Below are 15329 nucleotides of genomic sequence, written 5' to 3'. Positions count from 1 at the left end.
GAAAACTTTGCCCTCAGAGGTTGATGCAGCAAAAAGAAAAATAAAAGCATATATGGCCACAACTAAATAAAAATGAAAACTGCAAAGGACTAGTAATAAGCATGTGGACAGATGCCTACACTGAGCTCTATCCCCCTCATCAGCCATCACCCAGTTCCTAAACATCTCATGCTTTATCTAAATCAAAGGAACTTATAATGTCCCTGCCCTGATGAGAAATAAACCGTTGCATCTTTAGGGGGTATTTGAAAAGCATTTAGCAAGCTAGTCACATAAGCTATGCAAGAAAGAAAACAAATTATTGAAGTAAAAGGCACACCAAAGGGGTGGAAAAAACGGACCAAGGAAAGGGGTAACTCAAGCCTCCGTGACTGCTCCCTCTTATCATCATAATACTCAAGATGTTGGACCTCCTTTAGCTGCCACCATGACTATGGCCATCTTCCTTGAAACCTTTCTCACTCCATGACCACACTTATCACATGCACCTATGGTTTGAGAGCCTACCTAGGAACTATCCCTACCCTTGGGGGATGGAAACACCTAATAGGGCTAATTGCATAATCATCCCTGAAACAAGTCCAGTAACTTGCTTACAATTCATCAGCTAGAAAGACATTTTAAGGCAAGGTTTGTGTGAAGTATTTTTATACCCCTGGCATTGAATATGGTTCACTATGATACTTTAATGGTTTCTTTACTTAATGATTTTGATCTCACTCTATCTTAAGGGTATGTTTCAGGTGGTATCCCATAGATGCATTGGATCTCCCTTGAGGGATGACTTGACACCTTTCCAGCACATTGATGACGATGTCTAGCCCTGCTATAAGAGCATTTATGACATTGCAGCCCTAATGCTGCGCTCCAGAGATGAATGTTGGACCCTGAAGAGCCTCCACATGGATGTATGCCACCTTAGACACCCCTAGATGCTGAAATGCAAAACAAGTGAAATACATCATCTAGAGTAAATCAGGAATATCTAGAGAATTCAATCTGTTCCGCTCCAAAGGATAAATCGTTAGTCCAACTAGGGGGGAGACCTAGGTTCAACACCCTTGGAGATATGCGAAGGCAGCAGAATGTAGTGGTATTTGTGTAGTATACTGTTATTGAAGACATTTTGTCAAAGTTAAGTGCTCTCTCCAAATTTAATAGGGATTTTTTCATCAAGAAAGAAGAGAAGAAGATATATCCAGACTAAGCTAATGTAATTATTTTTGGATAGATGTTAACAAACATTTTCATGGAAAGCAATTGAAGAGTAAGTCATCTTGTGATGCCTTCTAATGGGATATATATCCTCACTCCCACAATTTGTCTATCTGACTATCTATCAGATGTTGACAGAACTGTTGGACTTGTTACAAAGCATCCAACGAAAGATGGTTGAACACTTCTCAAACATTTCAATCAAAGATCACTGTGCTCTATGTGATGGAATGCCAACAAGTATGTACTATAGCTTGGTTATAAATGCAATATTACCTTATAAAAAGGAGAGAAGTCAGATACATTATCACCTAGACAATCAATGGTTTTGCCAATTTAATCACATTTTTTCAGTGTAACAGAAGATGCATGATATTCAAAATGAGGGGAAAAAAGGATTTAAAAAGTTTGGAGAAATTGAAATTTATAATAATGTCCTCTAAAGACCAGAACATGACAAAAAGACTAGAAAACAAGCCAGCATTTATAGGCAAGTAAAAAGGGGAGGATAACAACCTCTTGCTTTAAAAACCTGGGCTAGACCCCATTGACTCCACTCTACAATTAGAATATTCTATTTGTCAAAACTTCCAATTAAATGAGAAGAGTAAAATTGCTTGTAAATAGTCACTTCACCCAAATAAAGAACACCACCTTACAGAATGGTAAAAGGTAGGTTTTATGTCTAATAAATTTGTATATTGTTTCCCTCTATGAGCTAGTTCTAACTTCTGCTTCCCTAGTGGTTGCATGAACATTCCTATCTTTGAGAATCCAGATTTCCAATTTGTCAAAGTGTGTCTGTAGGTGTTTAAAGGCTTTCACTATACTATTATTTATATGTCCCAATGTTTCAAGGGGACACTCCACTCATCATTAAGGGAAGCAAAAAATAGCTAAAGAAGAATTAGAAACGATACTACCTGGGAGGAGAATAAGTACTAAAGGTCAAAGGAGAAAATAAACGTTGGGTAAAAAAATTTAATGTCCAAGGAAAGCTAAAGGATTAATATGAGATAATTAGCAGTTGGGCAATAAAATAAAGGGAAAAAAATGATATTAAAATAACAGCGCCAGAATAAATTAATAGAATCGATGTGATAAAAGAAAAAATAAATAATAGATAGAAAAGACTAAAGAATACATTAATTTGACAAGGCCACAATAAAACTATGAGAAATTAAAAACAAGAAAGGAGGGAACCCGAAGCAGAGCAATTATCTCTAAGGCAAAGGAAGAAGGAAGAAACTAAAAACAAGAAAGAATGGAACCCAAAGTGGAACAACAGGCTCACAGAAGAAGGAAAAGAAGTTAAGCACAAAGACTAAGGTTGAAATCTCATCTTCATAATTAATGTTACTTGGCTTTTCAATTTCAATGGCTTCTCTTATGAGCCTAAAAGAGTACCGTTGCATTTTAGCCAGAATCTTCATTTGATCAAAATGAATCAAAGTTACCAGGAAACAGATACAGAATGAATATGGGTCTAGATCCAGATATAGATCCACCGGATTTTTGAAAAGCCAAGATACGGTGGGGACACATGACGTGCAAAAGATATTATTAAAAAATTTAAATATTCGAAGTTAAGAATTAAAACCATTCATGAATCACTACATTAGAATCATTAAATAAATTATAAATCTAAAGACCGAAATCATTATACATCATGCCTCATACAAAAAGGATAATTATAAATACAAAATTATGTTTCTCATCAATGATCACTCTATTGATGTGAAAATGTAAAGTAGGTCCAAAAGACATCCCAAAATGGGTCGACATGCACATCATCTGAATATTTCAACTCTACATCATGATCAACCAGTCATCTTCCTTGAAATCTACCTTAAGAGTCTAAAGATTCCCAGCTAGGTATGATGATAAATGAATGATGTTTACTATTTGACAAGATGCTATAGGCTATGTATCATATTGTTCTAAGAGGAGCCTTCACCTAGAGTTGGATGAGATTGATCTGATTAACTTATTAATGACACATCCATCTTGTGTACACAAATAAAACTGAAAATTATCAACACGCTATTTACCATTTATCTATATAATGTCACAGACCTTTCCCAGAGCTTTCCCTCTAGCACCATCAGATGACAGAAACTGGAAATTAAAATTTTAATGTCTCAGACCTTTCCTGCTGGCACTATCATATGCAATACAGCCTACAGGCTACAGGTAACTAGTAACTTTTTTTTCAGAAGAAAAAAACCATATAGATAATATTAAGGAAATATAATGGACATTGTATACAGCAAACCAAAAATTCCGTATTGCCTGGAGACCCGCGGCAGAACAGAATAAACCATGAAAGAGAGAAATACCTAGTAACTAGTAACTTACCTATATAGCTATACAACCCACAGATTAATAATAAGTAATCCAACTAAAATTCTAGATAGAATATCTGCTGCCTAGGGTTTCAAACAGATGGCAAACATCCTTTAAAAAAAATTAATTAAAAAAACTAAAACTCTAATGTTTATTTGCTTGGGATCCTACATGTGATGGCTAGCTAGCACATGATCCATTTTGGCGGGGCATGGGATCCATTTCTGGACTTGAAGAATCTGTTTGGTACATCCTACATGGATCTCAATGGATATGAAACATAGATCCACAGATCCAACCTCAAGCTCCTGCAGATCCAGTAACACAGAAATGAATATGGTGCTTGGTATTAAAGGAATGTTCTGCGATTGCAAATTTTTCTGTACAATTGTGGAGGGTATCAGCAAGGTGTTCTAGCCTAATCTTGATGCAGTGGCCTGCTTGACAATGTAGATTAACTCCACAGGTAAAAGAAGTCCCTAATACACCAGGAAGCAGTGTTACTTGGGAGCGGGAGCGGGAGCGGGAGCGGGGAGCGGGAGCGGGAGCGGGAGCGGGGAGCGGGAGCGGGAAGCGGGAGCGGGAGCGACCATTTTCAGAAGCTCCCGGTTTGGGAGCGAATCCCGGAGCGATTTTTTAAAAATATATATATTTTTTATATTTTTTAATTTTTTATACATATATGTCAACAAAAACATGTAGAATGATGAAATAGACATAAAAAACATAAAAAAACATAAATTGATCATTGAACCATATCACATCAATCATCTAGAAATTATAATCGTCATCAACCTTAGTAAAATAATAAATTAAAATAACATTCAATTCAATAACATTTATCATCATTGATCACCAAAGTAACAAGTTGTACTTGTAAGCCAAGTTTAACCATTACAAGAAGTAATATCGAAGATATTTCTAAGTCCTAACTTCTAACTGTTAACATGATATGAAATGTTAAAAATTTATAAAATGAAACATGAATAATGAGATGAAATGAAACAACTTTAGTCTTTCACAAAGCATCATATTCATAATTCACAATCATTACCAATGAGTTATAATTGCCAAGGCCCAACTTCAAACTTCAAATTTTCATTGTCACAGTGATATAATGTTTACAAAAAATATCATAATGTCATAATGATATGAAAGAGTCAAGAGTCAAGAGTCAAGGACTCAAAACTCAACACTGAACGGTTATGAAAACTAAAGTGACAAGTCTAATAGAAACTAAAAAAGACAAGTAAAGTGTAAATCTACAAGTGGCCCTTGCCACGAGAGTCTCCAGGAGTATAAGTAGGTCTTGGCGGTCTTCTAGGAGTCTCCCTCCCAGACCGACGACCAGAACTCGAGCCTCCACGCGAGGGTGTCGATGGAGGTGGCGACAGCAATGGAACAAGACTCGGGCCCCGAGAACTGCTACTGGATGGTGGAGGTGGAGGTGGCATGGCTGCTGCAGCTGCTTCAGCTTCATCCCGTACAAGCTCATCTTCTAGTTCTTCCATATGTACAATGCCATCCTCTAAATTGTCGTCCTCAGGGTGACTGTCCCAAATTTTATATGTGGGATCTTCATTGGCCCGATCACAGTAATGGCTCAACAACCTCAAATTGTAGTGCACATAAACCAAGCTTTCTGCTCGGTTTTCGTTGAGCCTGTTTCTTTTCACATTGTGTATATAACTGTAGGTGCTCCAACACCTCTCTGCAGAAGAAGAATTTACAACCTGTGCAAGAACTTTCAATGCCAATTTTCGCAAAAGTCCGTCGCCGCCATATGTTTCCCACCATGTGAGAGAATCAAATTTATCTTTGTCGTCCATTGCATGGAAGTTACCATACAAACCACTGCCAGTGAAGTATCTGCCTATTTCAAGGCGCACAGCTGCACATTCCTCCCTGTCAGGCACCAACTTTTCTAATGCATCCAGATATCCTTTAGTTACCTCTCGATCTAAATGGGGTTTGGTCCTAACACCACCCCCTGCTGCAGGTTTGCCCAACCAAGAATCTGAGTAGTATTTTGGCGTAAGGATATACGCCAAGCAATGTAGTGGAAGGTTAAGCTTTTTCCACCGTTCACACACACAATCGTGAATCAGATTGTACAAGTCGGGATCTCTGTTATTAACAATGTCTTTTATTTCCCCCAACATGGTATCCATTTGCTCATACACCTCGCCAATCACCGGTTTGTCTGTATCTGCAAACCGAATCATGTTATAAATTGGCTTGGTGAAATCCAATACCTGTCTCACAGCTGTCCAAAACTGCCCATCAAGAGCGGCCTCCTCCACCGTATCAAAACCTGCAATGTCAGCTACATTTGTAGCCCTTTCCTTTAACACCTGCCAATTTGGACTTGATACCATGCTAGCTAAACCCTCTCTTACCTTCAAAAGGCGCCTGAAGGTGAGGTAATAGCTACCAAATCTAGTCCTCGCAATCTTCAGCAACTCCAATCTCGAGTGACTGCGGAAAAGGCCATGGGTATTGCTATGATTTGTAATAAATTTTATCATTTTTTTTCCTCTCTTGTACAAATCCCCAATCCATTGGTATTGTTCATTTTTGTTTTTGACAATATCATGCAACAGAAGGTTCAATGTGTGAACCAAACATCCAGACCAAAATATGTTCGGGTATCTATCCTCAATAATTGCTCCCGCTGCCTTACAATTAGGAGCATTATCAGTGATGACTTGGATGACATTGTATGGGCCAATACGCTCAATTGTTTCAAGCAATGCTTCTGCAATGTTGATAGCGGTCTTGAACTTGTCTGAGTAATCATGTGCAGCTAGAAAAATGGGACCACTTCGGGACACAGCAAGAACACTTATCAATGGCTTGCCTTTTACATTTGTCCATCCATCAGATACAATGGACACCCCATTGTCAGTCCAAGAACTTGTCATTTTATTCAAAGAATGTGATATTTTTGCTTTTTCATGATCAAGGCCAACTGTTCTTGCCTTGTCATACCCAGGGCTCTTGTATCCTTTAGGGGCATCATTTATGGCAGAAACCATTTCGTGCCAATAAGGTGAGCGTAGAACATTGAATGGTATCCCATTTGCATAGAGGAACCTGTAAATTTTTTAATCCACATCATTCCTACACCCCTCATCAAGGAAATCTGATATGCTTCTACGGCGTAAAGATGATGACCCTGAGCCTCCATGTCCATATCCACTGCCTTGGGAGGATGCTGAAGGAGTTCTTTGTGAGCTTGGTTCAAAGAAACCCCTTGATCTTTTTGCTTTGTATTGGGCGTCCTCCTCTTCCTTTATGTATTTGGCTCTATCAACTGTTGACACCCCGTTGCAAGTTCTGATTCCTATTTGTTTCTCTCCATCCCATGCCCTTTTCCCGCAAAGGTGTCTTCTCAAACGGGTGTATGAGCCTGTGAAATCAGTGTTGCAATGGGGGCAATGAAATTTAGTGGTTCCACCCCCTCTCCCTGTTTCAGGCCTCTGAACATATTTCCACAATGGAGTTTGGTCTTGTTTAGTTTTTTCACCCTCATGTTCACCCTCCACATCCTCCTCACTGGGGTTTTCACCTATTTGACTTCCTCCGGCTTCTTCATCCACCTCTTCAGGGTCAGGCCCCCTCCGTTTCCTACTCTCCACCACCATAATAACCAGAAAGGGGACCAGGAAGAGGAAAATGCCAATAAAAATGCTCAGGTCCATCGTGTTTGATGTTTGTAGGGTTTGAGTCTTGAATCTGCAAATTAATTTAGTTTATTGGGATTAATTCATTTAATTTATTAATTTAATTTAAATTAATGATCTTTAAACTCAAACAGGTAAATGAAACTAACCAAATTAACTACCTAACCAGCTAAACTAACTAAATGATTAAGTTACATACCTCTGCAAGCTTGCTCCTCGCTCCTTGGCACTTGCTCCTCGCTCCTCAGCTCTGGCTCCTTGCTCCTCAGCTCTTGCTCCAGCTCTCAATCTCTTGCTCAAGCTCTCAATCACTTGCTCAACAAAGTTGTAATGACAAGTTTTTGGCCCATTGGGCTTATAAAACAAAAAAAATTAGCTAAATTTTTTTAATTTTTCGGGTCCGGCGGAATTTTTTTCCGCCGAACCGCTCCCGGCCGGTTAAAAATCGCTCCCGGAGCGTTTTTTAATGCCCGGGAGCGATTAGGGAGCGATCGCTCCCCTATCGCTCCCGGGCATTAAAAAACGCTCCGGGAGCTCGGGAGCGATCGCTCCCTGAAACGCTCCCTATCAGAGCAGGGAGCGTAAATTTTTTTAAGGGAGCGCGCTCCCGAAAATCGCTCCCGTCCGGGAGCGATTTTGGGAGCGCGCTCCCGACCCGCTCCCGAGCCGCTCCCGCCCGGAGCGCGCTTCGGGAGCGGGTTCGAAGGGGGGGGGGGCGCTCCCCCGCAACACTGCCAGGAAGGAAGGGATCAGATTTATGTTTTACATTTTAAAACATGTTTAGTGTTTTGCATGTCTTGAAGATCAATTTAATTTTGTTTGCAGAAAGGTTTTTTGCAAAGTTCAATCACCTCTTTGATAGAAGGAAGGGCAGCAGAGGTTATAGGGACTTCGGTCCTGGAAGGATTTTGGGTTTTGGGATCAGAGAACTTTCTGAAGCTTTAAGAATATACCTCTGCATCAATATTTGTAAACTAAAGAGCATAAAATTGATACCCTTGATTGAAAATTACATTGAGATAATTCTCAAATTTTTTAAATAAAGGGCATGAAATTGATAATCCTGTGCAAAAAAACACATAATAATGCAGTCTGACCACATACCTTTCCAGGTTAACTTGTTTTCTGAGATGATCAAACACTGGCACTAAATCTTTTCTCCTTGCTTCAATGACACGAGTTGGAAACTTTTCAATTTCCACTTCACCATCATGTCCGCCTTTGACATCCCATTCCTCTTCTGAAATCTCTGACATGATCACGTGAAAGTATATCTGGACATGACAATAATATAATAAGCTGATGATGGGAGTGGCAATGAAATGTCATTATGAATTTAATATGCAGCAAAAGATATTTCACATCAGTAGATCATATTAAAACCTCAGGTTTGGTCCATATTGGAGGCCTTTCTTGATGCATGTGCACTTCAGCATTGGAAAGGTACCAACGACGCTTCTCTTCAGTTATTATCATTTCCTTTTCCAACTGTTCATTGTCACCAGAATGGGCAAGAATTTCCCCAGCTCCATAGCCTGCCAAAGCAGCTGTTTTTTCTTTTTCAACTCTTGTACCATTAAGTCTATCAATGCTGTGCTCTCTTTCTACCCAGTTTGATTTTCGACCAAGATCCCATTTCTGGAGTGGCTCAACAAACCCACTTGAGTCCTCTGCTTGACTTGCTCCACAAGAACCTGCACCAATTTCAGGACCATTGCTGCAGTGCAATGCATCTGTTGCAGCATGTGGGGACAAAGCATACCGTATAACATGACCAGAAGGACAGAAAACCCACAGGTGATTCCTTATGTCAGAATACCCAAGCTGTGACTGGAGATTCTGACCTCTACCATTATGGAAAACAGTAGCAACAGCACCAGAAGATATATTTGACCTCCCAGCAGCAGCTGCTGCAGCACCACTAATAGTACTACACCAACCATCATTACCATTCTTTATCTTGTGGACATCACAAAGGGTAATAGGAGGTGGGGGTGGAAATTGTGGATCATACTTTAACAACCTTGAGCTTGACCACCAATAACGTGTAGAACCCTGTGCCAAAGAAGATCCCATACTAACATTCATTAGGGCACCTTCATGAGTACGACGACCTACCACCCCACCAAAGGGTGATATGGCAAACAAATGGCTCGTTCCCCTGGATGAGCTGATAGCAATGCAACGACTGTCATCACTAAAACTGATGTCCTGTATGACCTGTTCAGAACTTTAAATTTAATCAGTAACTGTCTTACAAGCTGGAAGTAAATTGAGATTAACATAAAGAGATAAACATAAGAAATTTACCGCATTAGTAAGCCCACGATGTAGCTTGTACAAATGTACATGTGATGCATTTACATTAAAAATGGTAGAGCTCGAGCTGTTCCCTAAGGGAGATGGCATGATGCGAAACACATTAAGGTTATGGCCATGAACAGATGCAGTAACCAAAAGTGTGCCACTCGGATCAAAGCACAATGCAGAAATAGGACTTTTGTGTGCTTTAAATTGAGCAATAACTGCTTTGCTAACATAATCCTTCACAATTACCTGCAAAATAAACTTATCAAACAAGATATTCCAAATTTGTACTGCAAAGAACTACAAACATGTATCCCATAGATGTGCTAAAGAATAAATAAAAACTAGGCAGATGTCATCAAATAATCAATTCCATTGATCAATCATTGGCAAGCTCCTTCAGCAATTTGAAAGAGCAAAGAATTTCATATCAAGGATGGAAGATGTAGTGGGAAACATTTTTCTTCTGGGCCATATCGTCATATATAGCATATTTCCACAAGCTCTTTCTCTTAAGGTAAATGAAAATTCTGAGCAACTACATACCATTCCCGCATGCTCAGGCTCATATGCATGTCCCACTAGAGCATTGGTATTGTTTTTCCAATGTGGACTTCCTGATCCAGGAGAGCTACCACCCTCAGTGAGAAGCTCTGAGCAGTACTTGGTCAAAGTCTTGTACCCCATGTCTCCAAGGGTAACAATCCCAGCTGCAATTTGCTTGCTGGATTCTTTTGCATAATGTGCAACTAAATTCCCATTCAGAGGTGATGATGACAAGCTAATACTCTGGGGGCTTGCACGACCGTTATTTGAAACCAAAGCATGGTTCGCTGCATATGCTAACCACCTTGGACCAACATCCATTGGACCATACCCTATATTTACACATCCTGGTCCTTGTGCTCCTTGAGGAATAGGATACGTCAGCACACTAAAAGAATTCCCAAGAGTCGCCGCATCAAAACAGCAGATCTGAGAAGGACAAGTCAAGTGGTCAGAAAGCCTAGAACCAAAATACCCAATGCAAAACCAGTAAACAAATTCTCTCAGAGTAATTGAACTGCAAATTGCTCACTTGCGTTTCAAGGGCAACAGCTATAATTCGAGGACTGCAGCGCACTGAATATATGGCTGACCGAAACCTAAGTTCATCTACATAAGTGTGGCTTCTCAAAGAATAGAAACGAACAACCGTTGGGACAAAACTGCTGCCACCTGACTGAGGTAAGCTTCCCCCACTTTTAGCGTATCCGCCTTCAGTGACAATAGCATCACTGGTAACAACCAACAATAACGGAAAGACATCTTTAAATTTATTATCTTCTGTGTCAAGTGTAATTGGCCGCGGCTGAATTTTCAGAAATGCAACTGGGGCATCGCGCTTTGAGACAATCTCATGCACATCATCTGCATCTTCGATGTCCCAAACCTGAAAACCATTTGTATATGCCAGCAGAAGAACATGGCGAATAATGCCTCTGCCAAGTTCTAGCTTGTCAAAGCCTGCCCATTGTACCTGCTCCCAGAAGATGAATTGAAACAAAGTCAGCAACCACTACTACAATGCATAGGCTAAATTATAATTGGATACCCTGAGAGTGGAATTTAATGAGCACCCAACTTTTTCCTGGAACTTCACTTTAAGTTTAAACAATACAGAAAACGAAAAGTAGACTTTGACTTTTGCAAATGAAATAAAAAGTAGAGTTTGACTTTTGCAAGTAGAACTGCTAGGTGTAATACCACTTTCAATTGAACAAAACAATTACAGTTTGCAAATGGTTAGTTAAGTGTCAGACGTTCGACTCTTTAAGCTTAATGTTTAAAACCTCCATTTCGTGGATGAACAAACTAGTTGAAATATGACAAGATAAAAGGTATCGTGACAGGTTAAAGCAGTTTCTAATGCAAAATACCTGAAAATGGAGACACATGCATATGAAAAAAAACTAGTAAACTTCAATGGGTGCTAGGCCCAAGCAAGAAGTGACAAACTGAACAAAATTTGCATGAAAGAGTATGATTGGAAATTTCTATCACGGACCAAAGGGTATAAACTTTATTCTCGACTCTGGACACATACATTGAAAGTCAAAAATAGAAAGAGCCATGCATTCAAGACCTGACAGATGGAATTTGATAGAAAATCAGTCCTCAACTCCGTTGGACTTATTTGAAATTGACATCGCTTACTCAGAGTGTAACCTCAAACATGCCCAAATAAAAATAAAATGCAGTGTGCAACTTATAAGTTATAACAATCTTGATTCAAGTTACCAAGAAATAGTACTGTTGAAGAAGAAACATCATTATTAGACTTGTAAAAATCTTGATGTAAGTTACCAAAGATAGTGCTGTTGAAGAAAGAAACATATATCCTTGTACTGCACAATCTAGAAATTCAATTCTGCATGCGTCGGTATATTTCACTATGGACAAAAGCAGAATCTGGAAACTTCAGACTTTATTGGGGAAGTTCCTTGAAACGAAAAAATTTTATCTAAATTTTGCAGCTCTTTGACAATATTACGTATATATCATTTAGAGGCCTGTGAAAAGTTTCTGTCATAGACTGTTCATGTTCATATCACAGCTGTTTCTGTAACAGACTGTTCCTGTTCATATCACAGCTGTAATAGGTACTTGAAAGTTATTTTTTTTAAGCTGTGGTTCACGGTCACTGAGTGGCCGCTACATCCACGGTAAATATCGGGGCAGTTCCACCCGAAGGGATCTGCCCGTTGGCTAATCTTAACAGGCCTAACCCCGAGGGCGTCGAGGAGATTTGACCCCGTGACCTCCCAACTGGGAAAGTGCTTAGCAACGGGAACTCGACCATTTGAGCTATCCCTTGGAGCTGGGTACTTGAAAGTTATACTTATTAAAGTTATTATTACAAACTAATTTACAACAATTGCAACGAATTAGGATGGTTTGTATAAATTAAATTAAGGTAAAGTGTGCAATGTACATAAAAGCTTTGCCATGAAGTGGACTTATACGAGATGAATACATTAGTTTTAAGTTTTTAACACTTGAATCAGCCAAATCGTCCATCTCATAGACTATGACTAAATGTCTCCATTGATCCCTAATGGCATGAGACTTTGTTTTTGCTTGTTCTGTTTATTCAGTTGCTATTTGAGAGGAATCTATCTTAATGTTGCAAAACCATGGAACGAATTTCTTCTGAGTCTACACTAGTAGTTGAAGAATTGCCCTTCAGAACTAAGGGCCGTGACTCCAAAACGAGTTCAGCAACCCCCTCCTTTCCACAGACTGCTAAGAAACCTATGAAGATCATTTTAGAGGTGAGAGTTATAACTGGGATATAATTTGCGTCATTCAAAACAAATTCAAATTCCAGGCATGAGGCAATGGGAGGTCCCGAGCTCGAGCCGCTAATAAGGAACGCAGAGCGCCATGCAATAATAAGAAGGATGATCCTCTGGCCACTGGTGATCCCAGAATCTGCATATTTCTGCTTTTATAATCCTGGTTTTAATTTTTGTACTTGTCATCAGTGAACTCTTAAATTTTGGGGAGAGGCACAATGCAAATTTTGGATCCGATTTTGTCACGAGGGCACCTTTCAATTACGGAAAGATTCTTTGAACGCAATGCAAATTTTGGGTTCGATTTCGAGGCTAGGATAAGTGAAATATTTTTTTAATAAATTCAATATAGACGTATTAATGTGAATTTTATATATATATCGTTATTAAAAATATTAATATAAATTATTAAAAATTAAATGAAAGGTTTTTCTTAATATATAGATAAAGTATTTTAACATCCATATGGCAAACATTTGTATGAGTGATAACAATTAAACAGATTTATAAAAGTTTGCAGTAAGGATGTGCGATTCATTGGCAATTTTTTTGGAAAAGAATAAATATGGTGAGGTTTGAAAACCAGCTTAAGCTTGACTCAGCAGTCAGTCAATTGCAACGTGCATGACAAATGATGGCAGATGTATTAATCAGCTATCATCATCAGGAAAGATGTTCATAGAGATTAATGTTGGAAAATGTATACTGATTAAGGGCAAGAGGTATTAATCAGTTATTGTCATCAGGAACAATGATCCTGAGATTAATGTTGAAACAACATACAACAATAATTTATGTGTAGCACCGATATTGTGATACATATAAGTTGCAAAATGATGCAACCTCCCATTATCCGTACTGTGGATGACCGCTACCCACCTCAAAAGTCAAGCCCTGAGGATCTATCCTCGCCCAATTTCTTCCATTGAGGATTAAAAAGCCAATAACATGTATTCAAGTAAAAACCACCGATCCTCTACTAAAAAATGGAGACTATGTTTGTTTTTGACGTACCTGGTACAGAGAACCTCCTCTTTTAAATCAAAATTAAAATTATTGGAAATTCAATCAAAGATGTTAGGTTATTAAGGCCTTGTTGGACATTTCCATTATAAAATTTCCTAAATCATTTTGGGTTCGTGGGATAAAATATCCTGGAGGGAATCAGCTGTTAAAAACATAAACAGATTTCGCCAGATTAAGATTGCAAAGTTAGCAAATACCCAATTGGCGGAAAAAAAAAAACCCCCAAAATTCCCCTGCTCTCCTACAGATCAGAATGTGCGCCTTTGACTGAATTTCATCTTTTCCAGGACAAGAAAACCAGAAATTGAGAAAGAAAACCTGTTCTCTGTGCCGATCGTCGTCGTCGGAGGGCAGAATTGAAGAAGCAACAGAAGCCCCAGCAGAGCGCACGGTGGAAACAACAGAGGATGCAGAAGCACTACGCAGATAGCTGGAAAAAGCACGGAACAAGCTACCACTCCTCTCACTTCTACGGGACTGAGATGATCTGTTCATATCATTTCTCATATCTGTAATTAAAATAAAACCAAACCCCAATCACCGGCCTTTGAGCCTGCAAATAAATGGCCAGAAACGTGTATATGTACAGATGTCTTTGTGTGATGAATTTTACATGCAGAGGGAAAGCGGAACAACAATCAAATGCAAGGAGGACAGGCGATCCATGCGAAGGCCTTGTGAAGAGAAAGTGTAAAGGGGGGCCAGAGAGGAGGAGACCCGGTTTCGAATCCACCGGGGTCGAATATTCCAACAACGAAAATCATGAAACCGGATTGCCAACACGGAATACCAACTCTATTACATGTTGGGTATAAATGAATGCCCAACCGCCCACACTCCTCTCCCCAAAATTCACCAATCCTCCTCAGCATCACAACCCAAAACACAATTGATTACTTATTGTACACAACATCTCTTTGTTTTTTTAAACGCCTCGGATTCCTTCGCCCTCGACCGTTCAACGTCGGGATCCGGCCACCGGGTTACCAGAGTTCCAACATGGTTACCCTGCCTTCCTACCATACCACCATTAATAATGATAAGCCAGATTTTTAGGCCGGATAAGCTGTCAACTAGTGGAATGTTTATTTGAATTATGGTTGCGGAAAAGTATGTGTATCTTTGAGGAAATGCGCTCTACTTATGCTTGCCTTGGATACAGGAGCTGCTCTTTGTTTTTGTTGCAAGATTGTGTTATTATGTCACTTGGCTCAAGAAATCTTAAAAATATATATTTATTTTATAATAATTTAGAAGAAGAAAAAAATACAATTCTATATCAAATATGAATTTATAATAATATATTATGACATTTATATTGTTAAAGGTGTTTATAAAGATTTTAGAATTTTAGTGATATAATGATTGATTTAGGATAAGATAATTACTTTTTTGTTTGGCCTCTTTTTTC

General features: G+C 39.1%; 1 protein-coding gene across 1 annotated transcript in view; it reads right to left on the bottom strand.

Moving 5' to 3' along the window:
- The window catches only part of LOC149184771 (autophagy-related protein 18g-like), a 45474-nt gene extending 30483 nt beyond the window's left edge, over window positions 1-14991 (bottom strand). The window contains exons 1-6 of the mRNA XM_089417698.1: window positions 14237-14991; window positions 10633-11073; window positions 10101-10529; window positions 9558-9803; window positions 8631-9467; window positions 8352-8521 (exon numbers count right to left, since the gene is read on the bottom strand). Of these exons, the coding sequence (XP_089273824.1) occupies window positions 8352-8521; window positions 8631-9467; window positions 9558-9803; window positions 10101-10529; window positions 10633-11073; window positions 14237-14425 (2312 nt within the window). The 5' untranslated portion in view covers window positions 14426-14991. The remainder of the gene's footprint in view (window positions 1-8351; window positions 8522-8630; window positions 9468-9557; window positions 9804-10100; window positions 10530-10632; window positions 11074-14236) is intronic.
- Between the last annotated feature and the right edge of the window lie 338 nt (window positions 14992-15329).

The sequence above is a fragment of the Pinus tabuliformis genome, chromosome 3_2 (assembly GCF_031772625.1).
Source record: "Pinus tabuliformis cultivar Carrire ecotype Pingquan chromosome 3_2, CPIR1, whole genome shotgun sequence".
Taxonomy (NCBI): Eukaryota; Viridiplantae; Streptophyta; class Pinopsida; order Pinales; family Pinaceae; genus Pinus; species Pinus tabuliformis.
This window is presented reverse-complemented; position numbering and strand designations above follow the sequence as displayed.